We start from the raw sequence: 21,537 nt of genomic DNA on the forward strand, positions 1-21,537 counted from the left end.
CCCCACAGAGCATCATCCAGGACCTGAAGAAGAACTTTGAGATCGTCAAACTGATCACAGGATCCCTCGTGTGCTGCCATCGACTGGCCGCGACTGCTGCGGGAAATAATGGACTTTCAGGCTCAACCCTGGTGGATGGACGATACACCTACCAGGAGGTCCTTTTTTTCATTTCTTTAATGATTATCTGTACTGCTCTATTGAGCTGCAGCGCTGCTCGTACAAATGATTGATGATACAATTTATTATTTGACATTAATACAAGTCTCTATCCGAGCTGGACTGGGTTTTACACAGTACACAGGCATTAATCAAACTCAAACTGCACAGTGATATGTTGACAGTGTGTGATCAGGGGTCGAGCTTACACATGGCTCTCTGACTCAATGTTTAGTATCTGGACAGCCACCTGCGCTTCCTGGCCTTCTTCCTCCAGGAGGCCAGCCTCTACCTTGTCTGGAATAGGGCCAAAGAGCTCTGGGAGTGCCTGGTGTCGGGGCCGGACGTCTGTGAACTTGACCGTGAGGTATGGAAACAGTTATGCAAATTAAACTCTTGTCCTTGGCCATTTGTTTTTCATTGCTAGCTCCTTTCTTCTCAGTTACTGTTTAGGAGAAAACAAATGCAGTAAATCAGGAAACGGTAGATGAAAGTTACCGAGCCTGGAGTTTTGATGTAGTCTAAGAAATAATTATTAATTTGATAAGATAAGAGAGAGAGTGGTAATAGGAGGCACCTTTTACAGATCTGTTGTCTAAGACTGATTAAATCTGTGGCTCTAATCATTAGCATCATTCCTGTGTCCCAATGTGGGGTAGTGTTTGTCGACAGTTCAGTGCACATGTTTACAGAGGATCTAACTAATACAAATTATAGCAGCGTCTGCAACAGATGCTCTCTGTGAAACAAAGTAAAATGGGCAGTTGACCATCTGGACAACCCACAATCCAGTGCACCCCAAATCATGTATCCACAAATGAAGTTAATGAACCTTCAACATAGCTCGTTCCGATGTGTGCAGATGTGTTTCGAGTGGTTCACCAAAGGACAGCATGACCTTGAGAGTGATGTTCAGCAGCAGCTCTTCAAAGAGAAGATCTTAAAACTTGAGCCATATGAGATCACCATGAACGGTGAGAAACTGCTTAGAGATACACTATTGACCAACTATCTTCATTTTTGTTTATTAACCATTGTGTGATGTTTACATTTAATGCCCCTCACAGGTTTTAATCTGTTTAAGACCTTCTTTGAGAATGTTAATCTATGTGACCATCGCCTGAAACGTCAAGGAACTCAGCTGGTCAGTCCTCACAAACATGCTAACAGCTAACTTATGTGTACAGTTGAAATTCATTAAAAATGTGTGTACAGTAAAAGACACCTTCATGATGTCATATCATGTCATCTGATTACAGTGTGTGGAGCGCCTTGACCTGGCAGGGATGGATTTTATCTGGCGCATCGCCATGGAAACCCCTGATGAAGAAATAGCTAATGAAGCAATCCAGCTCATAATCACATACAGCTACACCAACCTCAATCCCAAGATGAAGAAGGTCAGTGTATATGTGTACACAACAAATACAAATAGAAGATATAACTGAACCATGACAGTGTTGATATTTGCCACTGAATTCCTGTGACCAACCTGATTCACATATAATGTTAACATTTCATCCATTGCAGGATTCTGTAAATTTGCATAAGAAGTTCATTGCTGACTGTTACAAGAGACTAGAGGTAAGTGGATAGATATGTTCATGTTTTTGTGTCGTTTTGCGGAAATCAAAACCTGATTACACATTTCTCTTCCTTTTTCTGTTCAGGCAGCGAGTTCGGCTCTGGGTGGTCCAACTTTGACCCATGCTGTGACTAGGGCAACCAAGATGCTTACAGCCACCGCCATGCCGACTGTGGCCACATCTGTACAATCACCATCCAGGTACAGAGGGGGGTTTGGGTAAGAACATAGTTACTAACCCTATTACAACAAGTTTGTGTTTAGTCATTTATTTAACATCTCTTCTTTAAAATACAGTTGTCCCCTATTATTCAGTCTCATGGATGCTCTTCTTTGTGTGTTGTTCTCTAGATCCACTAAGCTGGTAATAATCGAAAGACTGCTGCTATTGGCTGAGCGCTATGTCATCACTATAGAGGTAGGCCATGCAGTCTTCCCACTCAGGGTCTGATTGTTAATTTGACAATAAATGTGTCTGTTAAACCAGGGCATAAACAAATAGCAAATGTTCTTATGTCAAAAACACTTGCTACTTAATTAAAAAAAAAAATCTATCTTGTCAACATCTTTTCACATATTTAAATATTTTTATGTTGCTGAGTATTTTTGTGGGTTTCTCTGTAGGACATGTACTCAGTTCCTCGCACTATTCTACCTCATGGGGCCTCGTACAATGGACACCCTGTCACTCTTCACATCACCTATGAGTCAACCAAAGACACGTTCACCTTAGAGGTATTGTGAGACTTTTCCCTCAAGTTCCTTCTTACACATTAATTATGTAGCATAAAACCAACAGAGGAAGTAACTCTGCTCACTGCTTGTGCCTGTTTGTGTGTACGTGTGTGTCCTGCAGACCCACAGTAATGAGACAATAGGAAGTATCCGGTGGAAGATATCTGAGCACTTGAGCTGTCCGGTGGATAATGTCCAGATCTTTGCCAATGATAGTGTGGTAAGTCTTGTAAGTCTCCATTATAATTTGTTTATTCTATTTAAGCTCTCTCCTTCATCAAATCATTTTTCTCCTCTCCCAATCATGTGATTCCCCTGAAGCCAGTAAAAACTATAAATGGCTGCACAGTTAAGTCCTCTAAGCAGGGTCCTCTATCCTCTTGTTTTTGCTGGGATGCCCCTCTGCATCTTTTGTGTCGCAGGGGAAACGCACCCTTCATCTATCTTCCTCACTGTTTGTTTTTTTCTTTCACTCCATCCTGTCACTGCCCCTGCACCGTCTTTTAGCTCACCATGAATCGGGACCAGAAGCTGCTGTCACAGCTTGGTTTTAACGATGAACAGAGTCTGACTGTGAAGAGCTCCGGCACTGGTACCCCATCTGGTAGCTCCGAGTCCTCGGCCTCAGCCTCTAGCAGTTCCAGCTCCGCCGTCTTCAACTCTGCCTACGCCTTGGAGCAGGTACCATGTCAGACATGTCTTTAGAATAAGGACACAATCAAGTGTTTGGATTGGATCTAATGTGTCTATGTTCCTCTATCTCCAGGAGAAGTCCCTGCCTGGTGTGGTGATGGCTTTGGTGTGTAATGTGTTTGAGATGCTTTACCAGCTGGCTAACCTTGATGAATCCAGGTGAGATGTTCCCCAGGATGTACTTCAACCATCTTAAATGCTATAAGTGTCTTAATTAAGATTCCTATTCTAGCTAGCAAACTGTCATTTAAAACAAATACTTTCAAAGAAATGTTAATTGCATTGATTAGCTGATTGTATTAACCTAGTGTGACACAGTGGCTATAGCAGGACTTCAGACAGCTTTTTCATACTGCGTGTATTTATGTTATCCCCAGAATCACCCTTCGTGTGAGGAAGCTGCTGCTGTTGATCCCAACAGACCCAGATGTGCAGGATGCTTTGGACAACTTTGTTCCCAAAGAATCCAGTGTCTGGAGCCACCAGGTACATCAAACTGTCTGTTAAAATGCTTTAACCTCCATGGTCTATTTTCTACCTATTTTGTTCTTTGCCAATGCCTGTATTCTCCTCCTTCTGTCTCAATTATTTTCTAATATTCCTGGATGTCTTTATTGTAGAAGACACTGTTCACCCTCAGCCAGGCTACAGGCTCTCGGTCTCCATCCATGGCCTCCAAGCAGCAGCACCAGCCCAGCGCTGCAACTATATTGGAGACACTGTTCAGATCCTCAGCACCTGGCATGTCAACCTTCAGAGTGCTCTACAACCTGGAGGTAGGCACTTCATTCATATGTAACACATATTTTCACATTTCAATGTTAGATAAGTGAGTATGACATCTGTTTTCTCACTCCTTATCTTTGTGTAAGGTGTTGAGTTCAAAGCTCATGCCCACATCTGATGATGAGATGGCCAAAACCAGCAGCAAGTCCTTCTGTGAGAACTTCCTGAAAGCAGGAGGTCTCAGGTAATGGCACAAAGAATAGAACTGTTCCACTGTGGGTAATGTCAGCTGACATAATAGCTATGCTTTTAACTAAAAGGATACACAGTAGAGAATAATATATATAGTATATTCTTCAGTACTGTCCCTGTGTATTGCCTCTGCAGTCTGGTGGTGAATGTGATGCAAAGGGACTCCATCCCATCAGAGGTGGACTACGACACCAGACAGGGAGTCTACTCAATCTGTCTTCAGCTGGCCAGGTTCAAAATGCCTCATGAACACACACACATACACAAGGATGGATATATATTCTGTCAAGACTTCCATACTTACCTGGCTGTATTTTCAGGTTCCTTCTGGTTGGTCAGAGCATGCCTGCAGCACTGGATGATGATGTCATCAGAGATGGCGAGGCGCTGTCATCCCGTCCGTTTCGTAATGCAGGCAGAGCAGGGCGGCAGCTGTCTCTCTGTGGAACTCCAGAGAAGTCCTCCTACAGACAGATGTCTTTGTCTGAGCGCTCGTCCATAAGAGTGGAGGAGATTATACCTGCTGCTCGTGTGGCCATTCAGGTACTGGACTCACACACTCTCTGCTCTCAATCCTCATTGATCATATAAGTGTAGAGTATTTTCAAGAACACTGTTTGTTCTGTCTCTTATCCAGACCATGGAGGTGGGTGATTTCACCTCCACGGTGGCCTGCTTCATGCGTCTGACCTGGGCAGCTGCAGCTGGCCGGTTGGATCTCGTTGGCAGCCCTCAGCCAATCAGAGAGACCCACACATCACTTCTCCCACAGGGAGTTCGCACCAGAGTCAGCAGTACAGGTAGGACAGAAAACTCACTCAAAACCTTTCATGTTTTTCATACGTCCTTGTTCTTCACATTATTCCTTCTACATTTATGGAGAACTTGTTGTGGCATCAACTACATGTTTACAGTCAGGAGGTTTTGTATCATCCGGGACAACTTCATTCCTGATTTCTCACCTAAAGTGACATTCAATGTTTAGTTGTGAGCATTTGCTATGCTAAAAGCAAAAGCTAATGAAATGAAAGATAAAGAAATGTTCTCTGTGTGTGTGTTTGTGTTTGTTTGCAGGAAGTAACTGCAGCTCCAGCAGTGAGGGGGAGACCATCCCGACAGCGTTGCATGCAGGGATATGCGTCAGACAGCAGAGTGTCTCCATCAAAGACACCATCATCGCCCGCGAGGCTCTGTCCCTGCTCGTTACCTGTCTGCAGTTACGCTGTCAGCAGCTGTGTAAGACTCACACAGGAGTGCAAACACACCACACATACTATAATTAGTGAACATCGCTGGTCCAGTATACAGTGTTAGGATACTACACAATGTTGATTTGTCTATAGGGCATCTTAAGGTGGTTTGCAGAGTTCTGAAATATAACAAAATCTTCTGTTTGGTTTCTCCAGGTTCTTTTTACAACCTTCCCTCCGTCAATGATTTCATTATTGATGTTCTGCTGGGATCTCCGAGTGGAGAGGTAAAAAAACTCATAATAGACTGCATATAAGAAATACTGCATATATCCTTACCACTCCAGTGTGTCACACATGCTTTCTCTGTCACCTCCTCTGTCAGATCCGCCGTGTGGCTTGTGATCAGCTGTACACTCTCAGCCAGTCTGACACCTCAGGCTTCCCTGAAGTTCAGAAACCCAACCTGTTCGTGCTCTCAGTCATTCTCACTGCTCAACTGCCACTGTGGAGTCCCACATCGGTCATGAGGGGAGTCAACCAGAGGTACTTAATCCAAGAAAAACAAGACATACATCTCTTACACTTTCACTGGGTTCTTTTGTTGATGGTGCTTTCTCTCCCCAGGCTGCTGTCCCAGTGCACTGAGTACTTTGACCTAAGATGCCAGCTTCTGGATGACCTAACCAGTAAGCCAATAAATGTCTCCTCAATCCCTTATATCAGTTCATGGATATGAAGATGTCGTAATTGTTATATCCAGAAACTAAAGGTGACTGTTTTCCTCTCTCTTACCTTATCTCCCACCCACCCTTTTTCTCCACCTGTCTGACCTGCTGTAGCATCTGAGATGGAGGCGTTAAAAGTGAGTGCAGCCACCATGCTGGAGGATGAGATCTCCTGGCTGGACAACTTTGAGCCCAGCTGGAGCTCTGAGATGGAGACCAGCGAGGCAGACAATGTCCTCCTGGCTGGACACCTCCGCCTCATCAAGACCTTGCTCTCACTCTGTGGCAATGAAAAGGAACATCTTGGTGAACACAAATGAACACGCAAATACCAAATGCATTTACAAGATTGCACATTAAAAACTCTAATATATAATGGCAATGTGCAAATGTATGTTTTCCAGGTCCATCTCTCATCCAGCAGTTGTTGGACGACTTCCTGTTTCGAGCCTCACGCATTATTATTAACAGCTCCAACCCCACACCATCCCCAGCTCCCAGCCATGACTTCCATCCAAAGTATGTCATGACATTGTAAAAAAAAAAAGAAGTGATTGATTTGAAAAAGATTTTGCCATTTAATTGACAGATCACTGCAAACCGCTTCCTAAATGTTTCTGTGTGTGTGTGGTCAGGTGCAGCACAGCCAGCAGCAGACTGGCAGCCTACGAGGTGCTGGTGATGCTGGCTGACAGCTCTCTCTCAAACCTCCGGCTCATCACCAAAGAGTTACTGTCCATGCATCACCAGTATGATCCTTCTCTCTGCAAGGAGTTCGATGTAACTAATCTCTTACAATATGAGTTGCTATATAACGTTATAGTTGCTATACTTCAAATGTCAAACTAACTCTGGTCTCTTTCTCAGTATCTGCCTCCTGTAGAGAGCCGATCAGTCTCAGGTTTTGTCGGGCTGAAGAACGGAGGAGCCACATGTTACATGAATGCTGTGTTCCAGCAGCTCTACATGCAGCCAGGTCTGGCAGAGGTACGTGATTCCTATATGTAGTTTACTTCCTGTATTTATCAAACTGTTTGTACACTTTAAGTTCTAGACAGTGAATCTAACTCCAGTGACTGCACATGTTTACTTTAAGGCTTTCCTCTCCATTGAGGATGACACAGACCAGCCTGAGGAAAGTGTCTTCTACCAGGTGCAGTCTTTGTTTGGACATCTGATGGAGAGCAAACTGCAATACTATATACCTGAGAACTTCTGGAAGGTGAACGGCTCTATAATTTAACATCGATGATTCTAATTGCACTTACTTTACTGTTATTTCAGGTATTAGTCAATACAATGCTAAATGAGAATTAAAAGTGGTCAACAGAAAAATTGAATCTGTGTTTTGAACTAAGCAGTGTGTCTCTTTCGGTTTCTAGACTGTCTATCTATATAAAATTACCCAGTTGTAAATGTGTTATGTCTGTTGCAGATCTTCAAGATGTGGAACAAGGAGTTGTATGTGAGGGAACAGCAGGATGCCTACGAGTTCTTCACTAGCCTGGTGGACCAGCTGGACGAGCATCTAAAGGTAGAATTCAAACACACACACACACTTCGCAAATTTAAATATAAAGATAACTGTGCAACAGCTCAGTAATAATGTGATGATATGATTTCTTTACACCAGAAAATGGGTCGAGAGCAGATCTTCAAAAACACATTTCAGGGAATCTTCTCTGACCAGAAGATTTGTAAAGACTGTCCACACAGGTCAGATTTGTATTTTTCACTCTTATTGTTTCATTTTGAGAGGCATCAAAGATTATCTTAACCATTGACCTTTTGTTGCACAGGTACGAGCGTGAAGAAACCTTCATGGCGTTGAACCTTGGAGTAACTTCATGTCAGAGTCTAGAGATCTCATTAGACCAGTTTGTCAGAGGAGAGGTGCTTGAGGGAACTAATGCCTACTACTGTGAGAAATGCCAGGAGAAGGTTTGTATATTGCTCTGCCCGTTCTTTATTTTACTTCACTGATTTTACATGTATCTAACAAGGTTCTTTTTTTTGGTCATCTCCACACAGAGAACCACAGTGAAAAGGACATGTATCAAATCCCTACCCAGCGTTCTCTGCATTCACCTCATGCGCTTTGGCTTCGACTGGGAAAGCGGACGCTCCATCAAATATGATGAACAGATTAGGGTACAGAGAATTTCTAATCCCAAAATCTCATACTTCTGTTAATTTTTTACAGCAGACTAAAGCCCTGAAATGAAATACAAATATGGTCTGTGATATTTGTTGTTGGTGAACAGTTCCCCTGGGTGTTGAACATGGAGCCCTACACTGTCTCTGGAATGGCTCGTCAGGACTGCAGTGGAGAGGGTGGCGAGGGACGAGGAGATGGGACGTCAGGAGGGTCGCCCAGAAAGAAAGTCACAATTTCTGAGAACTACGAGCTTGTGGGAGTTGTTGTCCACAGCGGTCAGGCACACGCCGGACACTACTACTCCTTCATTAAAGACAGGCGGTAAGATACGCTGTAATCAGTATTTAAAGGGATGGCTAGTGCTTTGCAGAGCTGCTTGGTGGATTGTATTTTCCAGCTTTTGCTCCACTAAAAAGTTCCACTAAACACTGGTTGGGTAACCAGTGTTTAGTGGAACACATTCATCTTTTACTCTAGTTTTCCAGGCGGAGTTAAGAGGACCTCCTAGGGCACATGAGCGCAGCATCAGACTTTGTTTGGGCTTCTAGTTTAGTTTGTAAGCGTCTCCAGATGTCTGGCTCTGGAAGCTGGGAATGTAAAGACACCACATGCATAATATTTGGCACTGCGCTCTCGCTCACTGGCATGTTCCTACCCCGGTTTAAGATTACAATAAAGAAAGTTTGTTCTCAGGATGTTGATCTTTTTCCAGGATATTAGACACATTCTTGAGTCATATATTCTTTAAATTAGATCGACATATATGTAGGTTCAGAGCTTCAGACAGGGACAGGCTGGACGGCCACAGGTAGTAATTACATCCTGTCAGAACACCTACTAGCACACCCTCCAGGATATACATGACATCGAGGTTCTTCAGCTACTAATGTATTTATTCCTTCTTTGTCTTTATTGCACTTCACCGTCATCAAATCTATCATTGAACTGTTCAATAACAGCATGACAATGTATAAGTAACACAAATGCATAACATTAATGATGTAGAAATCGAATAAAAGTACACGACACAAAAAACGTGAACAAACATACCTCGTCACGTTTAACTTGATAATTTTTAAGCAGCGTTGGTACTTTACCTGTTTCACATGTCTTCTGTGAAGTGTCCATGGTCAACATGGAACTTAACGCAGTTACTTCTGGGCGTCCTCAGCATAAAATGAATCAAGAAAAAACAAATTGATATTCAATTGAAATACCAAATCAACATTAATGGAAATGAATCAAATGCATAAATATAAACAAAACATATCCCAAGAATGACATGAAGATAGTATTCATGGCAGTTAAACCTACACTGTTTCAATTTCAGTATATATACATATATCAGGTGTACTGTATGACTGAATGACATGTGAAAAAATATACTGTATCTGATATATGTACATCATGTGAAAAAATAAGTTTTTCTTTCTGCCTATTTATTTATTATTACATTTTTACTGAATCACTTTTTCGGAGGTGCATATTTGAAGCTAAACCGGACATTCCCCTTTTCCTTTTATTTATCAAATCATCCTTCATTGCTCACTGTTTATCGTCGTCTGTCTTTGTCTCGCAGTGGTAGTGCCCGGGGTCGTTGGTACAAGTTCAACGACAATGTGGTGGAGGAGTTTGATATGAATGATGAGACTTTGGAGTACGAGTGCTTCGGTGGAGAGTACCGCCCCAAAGTCTACGACCAGTGTAAGTAAAATGCATAAACAGTGTATAAAAACACAAGGCTTTTTCATTATTCACAAAATGGATGAATCTTGATTTATGACCTTGTGCGTTTACAGCCAACCCGTACCCTGATGTGCGGAGGAGATACTGGAACGCCTACATGTTGTTCTATCAGAAGATCAGCGACCAAAACTCACCGGTCCTGCCCAAAAAAAGTAGAGTCAGCATCATGAGGCAAGAAGCAGAGGACCTTACACTGTGAGTCAGTTTGCTGTCATGTAAAATATTCACCTGATAAACCTTCTCTGTGGGTCACTGACCATTTCCATAATGTGAATGAGAAAGTAAGGAGTTGATAGTTGCCTTTCTGCCACTGATGGGGAATTTAGAACCAGTTTAGCACAAAAACAACTGCAGCTGAAAGGCTGTTGATAAGAGTAGCCAGGACCTTTGCTGCTCTTATCAACAGCCTTTCAGCTGTAATTGTTATTGCACTTTTCAGTTCCATAACCTCTAAATGCTGCACCAGCTATTATTTTACAGCCGTGTTGGTTTTTATTTCCTAGGTCTGCCCCGTCCTCTCCTGATGTTTCCCCGCAGTCCTCTCCTCGCCCCCCACGGGCCAACAATGACCGTCTCACCCTCCTCACCCGTCTGGTCCGCAAAGGAGAGAAGAAAGGCTTATTTGTGGAGAAGATGCCTGCCAGCATCTATCAGGTAAAGTGACGTTAAACTTCCTGACTGTCTCCACAGCACCTTTACATGTGAATCACCTTAAATGTTCACTAATCATGGTCGTATTTGACCGTTTGTCTGATGTGTAGATGGTGCGAGATGAAAATCTCAAATTCATGCGGAACAGAGACGTCTACAACAGCGACTACTTCAACTTCACTCTCTCGCTTACCTCCGTTAATGCGGTATGTGTCTGTGTGCCTGATTATGTATAAATACATAGAAGAGCTGCACAGGGATTTAACACAAGGTTTATATACCACATTACAACACAAGAGGGCTGGGTATCACCACTGATTCCAAATTCGATTCACAAGGTTGATTCAATGTCCGCTGCTCATAAATTCAATATCGAGTCAGTGAGATATATTTCATTGTAAATATTATTATTGTCATAATATATGATTATATAAAGGGCCTGTATGTGTGAGTGCAAACTCTCATCTCACGTCTTCAGAGACATGAGATGAGAGAAGCGACTCGCTAACTCCCATGTCACTAATGGAAAAGACCTGTGGTAAAATATCGATTCCTCCTTTTTATGAATCGATATCAGATCATTTAAATGAAAATTTATTTTAATCAGAGAAATTATATATATTTTTTTAAGCCAGCATTAAGGTTAAATCATCACTTTATCCATTGTAAAAGAAATGTTACACAATATAAAGTTAGCCGGTTTGAATCATACAGGAAGCACATCAGCGATCAGTTTAGGGCTTTTGAATAAGAGGTTTCTAAAAAAGTTTCTGTATCACAGACAAAACTGAAGCATCCTGACTACCAGCCCATGGCCAAAGAGAGTCTCCAGCTGGCTGTTCACTTTCTCTTCCACACCTACCTGCACACCAAAAAGAAACTACGGTATGTAAACATACATAGATGCAAACATAGATCAAAATGAATCAGTGAATACACCCTGAGAAGCATCAGTGTTATATCTGCACTGCTCCTGTATCTCCTGCAGGGTGGACACGGAGGAGTGGATGGCCACAGTAGAGGTGTTGCTGAATAAGAGCAGTGAGGCGTGTCAGTGGATGGTGCAGTACCTAGTTGGACCAGAGGGACGTGAGATCACCAGGTCAGTGAAGTACTCCCTTGATATAAGTGATCGTATAAGTGATAATAACCAAGACACTGTCCTTGATCCATCAGTTTGTAAAAAGGTTTCTCAAATACTTGTCAGTGTATAAGTGAGACTGCGTTTTCCAAGCAGCTCCTCAAACAGCACAAACAGTGCACAATAACGTCTTGATGTTTTATGCAGTTCCTCAAGTGTGCCATGCTGTGATTGAAGTGATGTTTTTTCTTTTTTTTTTGTAATATGTTTTTGTAGGGGCCCTGACATAGTTTTAATCACTGCAGCATTTTTCTACCTGACCGAGGGATATGCAATACCACAGACTTGGCCGCTCCCAGCATTCGCTCCTTTATTCTAATCAATACACATTCTACTCTCTGGTAGAGGTCAAATAATTCCACCCTGGTGAAGCTGCTGCATCTATTAAATCTGCACTCTCATTCAAGTACACATACTTACATACTTGAGCTGTACCTGAGAGTCCTCACTTGTACTCTGTAATGGACATGTACATTGACAGCTTTTGAAACCACAGGCATGTAGATGGTCTTATTATACTACCCTTCTAGTAAGCTGTCACAGTCACCGGTGCCATTGTAGCGATCACAACTAATTGGAGGGTGCAAGCAGGTCTGCACAGAGCCTGTGATAATTTCTCTGATGACATGGGGCCTCATTCATGACAGCTGCGTACCCACGAAACAAGGCCTTAAAGATGCGTATGCCACTTCTCATGCAACCGTTGGTATTTATGAAAACAAACTTGACCCAGGCGTGTGAACATTTTGGAGACCGGAAAATAGCAAAGCAGACATGAGGGGGTGAACTAAAGCAGATTATTAATCCACTTCATCATTAACATTAAAAACAACACTGTTATTTGTGCTCACACAACATAACTCATCCAAAAAGATCCCTCAATTGAAAAAGATATTAAACAACTTTCAGCAAATTACGTTTAGACACTATTAAACAGTGGAGTTGCAGAGTCCTTAATTCTTTTTTAATAACATCTTCAATCGCTATGCCAGTATCTTCAGGGATACATGTGTGTAAAATCACTGCAGTGAACGTGACATCAGACGCACAGAGCACACTCTGTATCACTCAAAAAATGTAAATGATTTACTTTCAAACTTCCATTTCCCAGAGTGGAGGTTAGGATCCCACTGATCCCAGTTATCGGTCCAGTGGCTCTAAATAAAAATAAATACGGCTGTGACACTTGTGTGTAATGGATTCATCGGCATAGAGGATTGCGCGAGAGGAAGGATGAGGAGGGAAACGATTGTTCAGTGATCTCAAAGATTTATTTGTCCCATGATGATGACTCATCAGCTGATATAGATTCTATAGATCAGTGACCTTAGATCTCTGTGATCAACTGATCCAAGCCAGTGCAAACACAACAACTCACCAGTCTGGTTTATTAGCTATATGTGTGGTCTATTAACACTATATAATATTTACCTTTCTATGTAAAGCCTCTTTCATAATTTAAGATATATAGTTCTATTAAATGTTATAGATATCACGGCCTGTCATGTATATTGGTGACTGAAGTTTATCCACCTTTTTTATTTACTGCCTGAGAGAGCTTCCAAAAAGTATAGTTTACTGTTTTTTACCACTACAGCCCTGCTGATTACAATTTTGAACTCACTCTGACCCTTGAGAATGTGGAAAGCAATAGCACCAGTCTGTCCTAAGCTCCATGTAACATGGTTTAATTACAGAAACACAAACCACGTGCCTCTGGATCTGAATTACATCTGCACTGACAGCAGCCGTATCCCGCTAATTTCTGGATGCTGATTGGCTTAGAGAGAAGGTCACTCTGTGGAATGTAAGCATGTAGAGACAGAGGATGGTTTATGAGCCTGTGGGGTGTGTTGTCTCACACTACTGTGTTTAGGCATGGTGTGATCATATGATCCTGAAACATGATTGGTTGTCGAACATCATCAGACCGGCCCACTTCACACACTGCATGGCTCTTCCCACAGAGACGAGTGTTGCACAGTGTCACCCTCAGTGTCTCCAAGCCAAAGCAACAAGTGTTTTCTCTAACGTGACACCTGGCTGCTGTTTTTCTTCAGCGTTTCCCAAAGATTATCGCCTCTCTCCAAAAAGACTTCTCAGGATTTTAACTCACTGTTATCACTTTAGTTACTGGCCTCTGTTCATTCTACTCATCATTTACACACAAAGATGTTTAATTAATCTACTTTATAACTATCAGTTAAACGTATATATTACTATATTTAACATTTTCAGGCATGCATTCCTGGCACATCTGTACCATCTGTATCACCAGATGTTCTTCACTGCAGGTCTGGTCACAGTTAACAGAAAGAGCACCAGACTCAGCATGTGGACATGTTGCCATTTTTAATAAAAAAACAGTAAACGATTCTAGTTGGCTGTGCTGAGGAGTTGGAGCAAGGCTCTGCCTGCTGAGGACTGAAAAAACGTATCCAATGTTTTGAAAGTCCACTGAGCCACTAATGCCTCTGACTGTGAGCAATGGGTCAATGTGTTTTTGAAAGCTCTACAATCAAGCCAGAACTACAAGTCTTTCATGTTATTATGAGATGGTTAAAAATAAATGTAGTCATTGTGAAGTAGTGGCAGGTTAAATAAGACAATGAGCAGTCACAACAGTCTATGTCATTAATGCGCAAGCTTCTGTTGGTCTGTTTTACTTTTCATAGCTGCAGGTGTGTGATGATGTGTAAGCTCTGATGATAATGCTGCTGTTTACACATGAACCCTTTTGTTATAATTTTTTTATTGTATTTTAACTGGTGTCAGTTATTAGTTAGAAGAAGTATTCAAACATGAATATCCCTATTTATGTATCCTTATATCCTCATTCTACCGTCCTCAGGGTTTGTCTGTTAGAGTGCAGCATGAGGGAGGTGAGGGTGGTCGTTGCAGCCATCCTCGAAAAGACCCTGGAGTGCGCGCTTCACTTTGGAGACCCGGGATTGGACGGTTTGACCGACGCCCTGCTGTCCTTACTGGACAAAGATGTCCCTGAGAATGTGAAAAACTGTGCTCAGTACTTCAGCCTCTTCAGTAACTTTGCTCAGAGGGTAGGAAACTAATTCACAGATTCAGTTGATTCTACTCTTTTCAGGTAGCCAAGTATAAACATTAAATCACTGCAGGATGACTGAGTGTTTTGTCTTTGTGTTCCCTCTCTCAGGGTTGTGGTCCTTGTCAGTTGTTGTTGAAACACTCAGCTTATCGCCGGATGCTCATGTTCCTGTTGGGACCAAACAGGCAGAATAACCAGGTACAATTGTAAAGTGTAAAGACATATCATTGAAAAAATGTCCTTTTTGAGAATGTCGATTAAACCTTTAAAATGTGTTCTTTGTAATCATTGTATATTGGTTAAGTTAGGATCCAGAACCTTTTAAAATACTAGTTTAGTTTTGAATTGTTCATTATTTTAGATCGAATTTTTTATAAACCAGCAATATATTGATTTAAAGTGCAATTAGGACTTCTAAAAGCTTTTATTGGCTAAAATGTTCGTGATTTTGTCTATGACAGAACCGCCGCTGGAGTCCAGCACAGGCTCGGGAATTCCTTCACCTCCACAGCACTCTGGCCCTCCTCACCCTGCAGTCTGACCTCGGCCCACAGCGGACCCACTGTGAGACATTTAAATCTTTTTCTCAGTCATGTAAAGTCCCTCTTTGCGCGGCTGAGGGTTTTGTACAGCTCAGCTCAGTCTGACTCTTTATTGTCACCTGTTTCCCTCGTAGCTCCAGGTGGTTTTACGCTGCGTGTGATTAACGTCCCGTCATCCAGCCCACTCCTCCCCCTCCACACGGATATCCTGACCTCGCTCTTCACTCCAGAGGGACAGCCTTACCTTCTAGAGGTAACATACGAACAGGATTTTAAACTTATTCGGATTTGATTGAAATATACTTTAAATTAGCTTCCACTGAAGACGGGTACAACCGTTCAAAGGAATCTAGAAGAATCAATCCGTTTGTTTCTGTTGACATGCATTGATTGGCTCTGAATCTATTTGGTTGATGTTCTCTTTATTTTGCTATCTACCAGGTAATGTTTGCCATGCGTGAGTTGTCCGGCCCGATGTCTCTCCTCATAGAAATGGTGACCTACTGCTCGTTCTGTAATGAGCCCTTCTCTCTGGGTGTGCTGCAGCTACTCAAGGTAAAAATAAATTATCTTTAAAAATGTCGTAGAACCAGCTGACAGACATGTTGTTAATTATTCTTAATTATTCTTAATTGTGTCTTACTCACAGATTCAGCTGGAGACGGCTCCACCTCATGAACTGAAGAACATTTTTCAGATGCTTCAGGAGCTACTGGTGAGTGACGTTCATCGGTCACCAATGACCCTTCGACTATTGATTATTTAATAGTTCTATGATGGCTCTTATGATCATTGTTGTTAAACTAAGTTAAATCTTCACCTCAGGTAGCGGAAGACCCTCTGCAAACCCAGAGACTCAAATATGCTTTTGAGTCAGACAAAGGCCTGTTAGGTATGTCTTCATTTGTTGTTGTTGTTGTTTTCACTCTCATGCCCATGGCAGGCACACCAGAGGCCAGTGGACTCAAATACTGTTGATAAACTGCGATGCTACTTGGCAAGAAAGATTTAATGAAAAATCTAAAACTCTGTTTCTTTCTTCCAGCCTTGATGCACCAGAGCAACAACATGGACAGCAGACGCTGCTACCAGTGTGTGAAGTTCCTGGTCACATTAGCCCAGAAGTGAGTACGGTACATACTGTGTTAAAGGGCAGAGGTCGGGTCGAGCAAGAATAAGAACTTTAGATGCGATTCATTGAGGGTGATTCATTTTTAATTACATTTTTTAACAGATAAACAGTTAAACATAATCTGAAGATTCTAAAAATGTTCCCACCAGGTGTCCTCCAGCCAAGGATTACTTCAAGGACTTGTCCGGTCACTGGAGCTGGGCAGTGCAGTGGCTACAGAAAAAGGTTGGCTTATAAAATGTTGTCTCACTTATCATACCAGAGGATTCATATTTGAGCCTTTCTTGGGTATATTTCAGAGTGACAGAGAAAGATGGGAAACTGTGAATAGATTTGAACTAACCTGACTCGCCAAAGACATTATACAGACCTTACAAGGCTCTGATGAAAACTGAGCAGACACTTAGATACAATAGATACTCAATAAATCGTTGGATGAACCATGCTTCTATCACTTCTATTTATAATGGCTGCGGAAATCTGTCAAGAGAATTGCAAAACCACCTTTTCCGTATAGAGAAAATCTGTCATTAGTCTGTGCTCTTATTATATTTTCAAAATAGTCTCCACTTCTGATAAAGCTATAACTAACTTTTCTAGACGGCACCACTGTTTTTTTACAGGCATTCATGTTCTACTGTTATCATAATTAAGACCACTTTTACACAAAAATTAGCAGCTGTACACGGGTTGAATAAATCTGCTAAAGAAAGTCGATTGCACCAACACCCGGAAGCTCCATTTGTTTCACTACGTCATGCAGAACAGGTATCGCACAGTCTAAACTGCAGAAATAAAGAACCAGTAGAAGAAATTGGTGTGTTCACAAGGGTCTTAACCTGTTGAATGCCAATTGTATCTATTTCCATACTAAAGTCAAATGTGAGTGCTTTTTTTGACCAGCGGAAAAGTGGCCTCAAACATGCCTGTAGTTAATATTAATTTTTCCCCTTTTTTACAAACTTGAGCATCTCCACAATCTTTCCACATTCCTCCTGTAAATATTAGAAGCACTTCCTGATCAGGAATGGCTCCTGTAGATAAATACTATTTAATAAAACCTGTGTGCTTTTTGTTTTTGTCCCTCAGATGACAGAACACTACTGGACTCCACAGAGCAATGTCTCCAATGAGACATCCACCAACAAAACCTTCCAACGCACTATCTCCGCACAGGTACACACAAACAAACACACACAGAACTACTGTAATATTATATATCAGCATGACATGACCACCTAGATTCCGCCAACACCAGTATCAAACACAGAGACAAACACATACACACGCTGTTTATTTTTTTCTCCTCTGCTCTCAATCTTACTCACTTGTGTGTTTGTGTGTGTTTTAAACTCTGCAGGATACCTTGGCCTATGCTACAGCGTTGTTGAACGAGAAGGAGCAGTCTGGCAGCAGTAACGGCTCTGACGGCAGCCCAGCAAATGAAAACGCCGAGCGCAGCCTCCGACAGGTAGCCCTCAGACCGGGCCCGCCCGCCACTCAGCACAGTGGGCGTATTTTGTGACTCATTTCATAACAACACAGGCGCAGATCAGGCCAAAAATAAGTGGAACATCTCAGTGGTTTCTGTCAAGAGCTATAAACTGCAGCTCTATTCTTCTGTGACTCCTGCTGAGCCTGTCAGGATGCCCACACCACACAAGACTGTCAGACCTGTTCTGTCATAGATATGAATACGGCTTCTAACAAGTGTGATGCATTGAAATGATAATCCTGCTGTCACTCCCTAGTAGATAGTTATTAACGTTTTGGTCTATTTTCTCATAGAAACAGGGCATGCTTCTCTTCTCCTCATATTGACCGTGTCCTTGTGTCTCTTTTCCAGGGGTCAGAGTCTCCCATGATGCTTGGCGATTCAAAGAGCGATCTAGAAGACGTTGACCCATAGCGCCTCCAGCCAGCAGGATCCCTCCAAAGGAGCGGCGGCGGCGGCACAGCTCCGGGGCAGCCAGTCGAAAGGGCTGCACTTTGCCTCTGATTGGTCGGGACATTTAGGACTCCACATCATGCCAATCAGAACACTTATTCTCTCGGTCGCCACGGCAACGAAGGAGCTATGAATAAATCATGAATTACTTCCTTTTAGAGCCGCTGAGGCGATGATGGAGATGCATTATCATTAAGGGCAGCAGAGTTGAAAACAGTGAGAAGTGCAAAAACCCTCCACAATCAACGGATGACTTGAGTTTATCCTTTTATTCATTCATTGACTCAGAATGACAGCAAGGTGTCGGATGGGTTTTGGTTGTGTTTTAACAATTTTCTGCTCATATTTGCCAATGTATCTACACAGACATATTCATATTGTAAAGACTTGTTCCATAGATGTAATTTCCAGTGTAAGATAATATTTTAAAGTCTCCTGTGCTCTTCTCCACAGCCATGCAAATTGCGAGAGGTCAGGTTAGTTGCTCTAGAGGAACTTGCAGACACACGCACCCAACGTGTACTTGTACAGGAACACCTCCACACAGGAGCACTTGGGAGGGGGTGGGGCTCAGCATGCACTTTATAGTCCAGCCCCGTCTATTGTGAGCAGCGCTGCTCAGTTCCTCTAGAGCCTCCACACACTCGTGCCCTCGTCCTCTTTTTGCTTTTATCAACTTTTATTTTCAGTGCCACTTACGCAGTCACATGGATGCCCTGATAGCAACGCCACTCCGCCTGTGACTTAACCTCTGACCCCCTGGTGACCACACAGCGTGGCCGCGGGGACGCAGTACGGGGCCGGCCCTGTCCAAGAAACTGGACAGATCCAGGCCCTCAGCAAATCTTTAAACAAGCAGTGCCATGGTCAGCACTCTCCCTCCACTTCTTCTTCCTCTTCTCGCTGACAGACAGAGACAGCCTCATGTGCTGGATTTTACTCCTCTCATTGCTGTGTTTTATTTTTTTTTGCCACTTTGTCTTTGACTCTTGATGGATTGAATACTGGAGAGGATGTTTAGGGACCCGAGCCTTATGCAAGATTCGCTGACCTGGAAGTGCACAGGTCAGCCATGGTGGGCCGTCAGTGCCAACTGAGTGGGAGCTCAGGAGATTGTTTTGTCTTTTTAGGTGCCAAGGTTACACACATACAAACATACATACACACACACACACAAATGTTTTAGTGAAAAACATGCAAACGTGTGCCACTTATTCACTTCTTTCACTATCACAAAGAACAGGTCCTCCTCGCCTCACTGTTACCTCTGCTTTATCAGGTTTGATTTTGTATTTTTTTTCCAGTGGAGATTTCATTTTGCTATGCCTTTTTTGCTTTGGTCGACCTTTTGGAAACACACACAGAAGCCGAACCCAAATGTAGCTCTAGTTTCCCTCAAGATCAACACCCGTGTGTCGCCACCCTCAATCATCGGGAGACTTGAAGTGCCTTAACCTCCTGATCTCTCTCTCTCTCTCGCTCTTTCTCTTTATCTCTCTCTCTTACCTTGTCCCAGCTGTTACACTGTACCGTCACATCTCTGAGGAGGTGTGCTCACGTCTTCTACACCTGTCCTCACCGTGACACCAAATGGTCTTGCTTTAGGAAGGCAACAGGGCTTCTTCATCCCCATCAGTCCCAAAATGATACAGGGAAGATTTCCCTCTGTGTGTTGTGACGAAGGACTGTAGGAATGTATTTGTTGGTTGGTGATTCTGTGTGTGTTTGGGGGGGAGGGGGGTGGGGCTGCAGGTTTCATCTTAATAAAACAGGGTTCAGGTGACGGGATGTTGAGTTTTTTCGGTGGAAGTCAAAAATGCTGCTTCTTTTCACTCTGCACCCACGCGGAGACACTTTGTAGATACTGATTCGTGCTAGGGTAGTTTTAAGGAAGCCACACTTTCACTCGGACGTTGTGAAGTCTTGAGCCGGAACTAGCCTATCACATTAGCTCTCAGCTTTAACGGGTCGATGTTTACAGTGTGAAGACCTTGCGAAGTGATCATGCCCAATGGGTTTCTGTCGGTAGCCGTCACGTGATCAATCCACTGAGGCTCCCTCCATTTCTCCTCTCTCTCTCTCTCACTTGATGTGAATGTCACGTCGTGCGCTCCGGCACGTTTGCATGTGTGGCAGTAAGTGGTTGGTGAAGTTTGTCTTTTCTGTGTGACAGAAAGGAAAAAAACATCCCCCCCCGTGTTGTTTGCTGTGTAGTTTGGTCATTAGCACTTCCTGTCATTAACCCCCCCCCCCCCTTCTCTGTGGCTGGTTACGTGCTGTCTGATGGAGCTGCATGCGATCTGTGCCAAGCGAGCCACAGCATCAAGAGTCGCATACAGCTGGAAGTAGCTCCTCGGTTTAGGGAAATAAGGCTTTGAATTTCTATTTTAATCCTGGGATGCAGGAAGGGGTGGGTACGTGCGTGGGTGGGGATTGACATCTGTACGGGTTTTTACTGTCATTTTGAAAATTCACTGCTGCCATCACAGGATTCTGTACTGCATGTTAAAACTCAGTTTTAATTTGTACATCAGAGTTTGATTAAGGGGAAATTTGATATAAAATAAACTGGAATGCACAACCTTTTGTAAACATGTTTTTTATGTATGTTTACAGATGTTGCATGCTTTATTTCATGATGCTTCAAATAAGATTTCCCCTCATCCCATACCATTGTTCAGACAATACATGGACACCTCCTGTTTATATTCTTGCTAAAAAAGGATCCCTTCACTGATGAGGTGTTTGTCATGAATCAGTCACATCAGCCTAGCTTTAATCATGTTTGCTGCTGCAATCAAACCTCATTCCACTCATCAGTGCACCACAGCTGCCAGAGTTAGATGGATATCCCTGTGGTGCTCCCACACTGAAGTCATCCATCTGTGTGAATCAGTAACAACTGGAATTGCACTCAGTACAACTCGTACCTCTGCCGAGGCCCAACAGTCTCCTTAAATTTCACACACTCATACATATCTGTCCTTTTTATTATCTTTTTTCCATCAAGATCGATGTGTTGTTTTATGGGAATTTCACGTTGATAAACAAAAACGACAAAAATTATCCTGCTCCCAAAAATTCAAT

The 21,537-nt window shown here is 42.7% G+C and overlaps 1 protein-coding gene across 5 annotated transcripts in view; it reads left to right on the top strand.

Annotated features, from left to right (window-relative positions):
* Positions 1-21,036, top strand: part of usp24 (ubiquitin specific peptidase 24) — a 31,498-nt gene extending 10,462 nt beyond the window's left edge. For 2 of the 5 annotated variants that reach the window (XM_062394896.1, XM_062394900.1), the window contains 50 exons: positions 9-158; positions 395-526; positions 1,022-1,133; positions 1,227-1,303; positions 1,419-1,559; positions 1,690-1,743; positions 1,830-1,963; positions 2,096-2,162; positions 2,369-2,479; positions 2,601-2,708; positions 2,987-3,160; positions 3,246-3,331; positions 3,550-3,658; positions 3,793-3,948; positions 4,045-4,142; positions 4,286-4,381; positions 4,471-4,693; positions 4,788-4,950; positions 5,225-5,386; positions 5,557-5,627; positions 5,726-5,886; positions 5,968-6,029; positions 6,183-6,374; positions 6,473-6,587; positions 6,704-6,848; positions 6,936-7,055; positions 7,165-7,290; positions 7,504-7,602; positions 7,702-7,784; positions 7,868-8,009; positions 8,100-8,219; positions 8,333-8,547; positions 9,806-9,930; positions 10,026-10,167; positions 10,476-10,626; positions 10,734-10,829; positions 11,405-11,508; positions 11,612-11,725; positions 14,616-14,823; positions 14,937-15,026; positions 15,290-15,392; positions 15,505-15,623; positions 15,812-15,925; positions 16,020-16,085; positions 16,196-16,262; positions 16,416-16,494; positions 16,652-16,727; positions 17,592-17,678; positions 17,863-17,973; positions 18,349-21,036. In XM_062394896.1, the coding sequence (XP_062250880.1) occupies positions 9-158; positions 395-526; positions 1,022-1,133; positions 1,227-1,303; positions 1,419-1,559; positions 1,690-1,743; positions 1,830-1,963; positions 2,096-2,162; positions 2,369-2,479; positions 2,601-2,708; positions 2,987-3,160; positions 3,246-3,331; positions 3,550-3,658; positions 3,793-3,948; positions 4,045-4,142; positions 4,286-4,381; positions 4,471-4,693; positions 4,788-4,950; positions 5,225-5,386; positions 5,557-5,627; positions 5,726-5,886; positions 5,968-6,029; positions 6,183-6,374; positions 6,473-6,587; positions 6,704-6,848; positions 6,936-7,055; positions 7,165-7,290; positions 7,504-7,602; positions 7,702-7,784; positions 7,868-8,009; positions 8,100-8,219; positions 8,333-8,547; positions 9,806-9,930; positions 10,026-10,167; positions 10,476-10,626; positions 10,734-10,829; positions 11,405-11,508; positions 11,612-11,725; positions 14,616-14,823; positions 14,937-15,026; positions 15,290-15,392; positions 15,505-15,623; positions 15,812-15,925; positions 16,020-16,085; positions 16,196-16,262; positions 16,416-16,494; positions 16,652-16,727; positions 17,592-17,678; positions 17,863-17,973; positions 18,349-18,411 (5,919 nt within the window). In that variant the 3' untranslated portion in view covers positions 18,412-21,036. The remainder of the gene's footprint in view (positions 1-8; positions 159-394; positions 527-1,021; positions 1,134-1,226; positions 1,304-1,418; positions 1,560-1,689; positions 1,744-1,829; positions 1,964-2,095; positions 2,163-2,368; positions 2,480-2,600; positions 2,709-2,986; positions 3,161-3,245; positions 3,332-3,549; positions 3,659-3,792; positions 3,949-4,044; positions 4,143-4,285; positions 4,382-4,470; positions 4,694-4,787; positions 4,951-5,224; positions 5,387-5,556; positions 5,628-5,725; positions 5,887-5,967; positions 6,030-6,182; positions 6,375-6,472; positions 6,588-6,703; positions 6,849-6,935; positions 7,056-7,164; positions 7,291-7,503; positions 7,603-7,701; positions 7,785-7,867; positions 8,010-8,099; positions 8,220-8,332; positions 8,548-9,805; positions 9,931-10,025; positions 10,168-10,475; positions 10,627-10,733; positions 10,830-11,404; positions 11,509-11,611; positions 11,726-14,615; positions 14,824-14,936; positions 15,027-15,289; positions 15,393-15,504; positions 15,624-15,811; positions 15,926-16,019; positions 16,086-16,195; positions 16,263-16,415; positions 16,495-16,651; positions 16,728-17,591; positions 17,679-17,862; positions 17,974-18,348) is intronic. The other 3 variants (XM_062394897.1, XM_062394898.1, XM_062394899.1) reach the window with 3 other exon arrangements.
* The last annotated feature ends 501 nt before the right edge of the window (positions 21,037-21,537 follow it).

Source organism: Platichthys flesus, chromosome 9 (assembly GCF_949316205.1).
Source record: "Platichthys flesus chromosome 9, fPlaFle2.1, whole genome shotgun sequence".
In the NCBI taxonomy this organism is placed as follows: Eukaryota; Metazoa; Chordata; class Actinopteri; order Pleuronectiformes; family Pleuronectidae; genus Platichthys; species Platichthys flesus.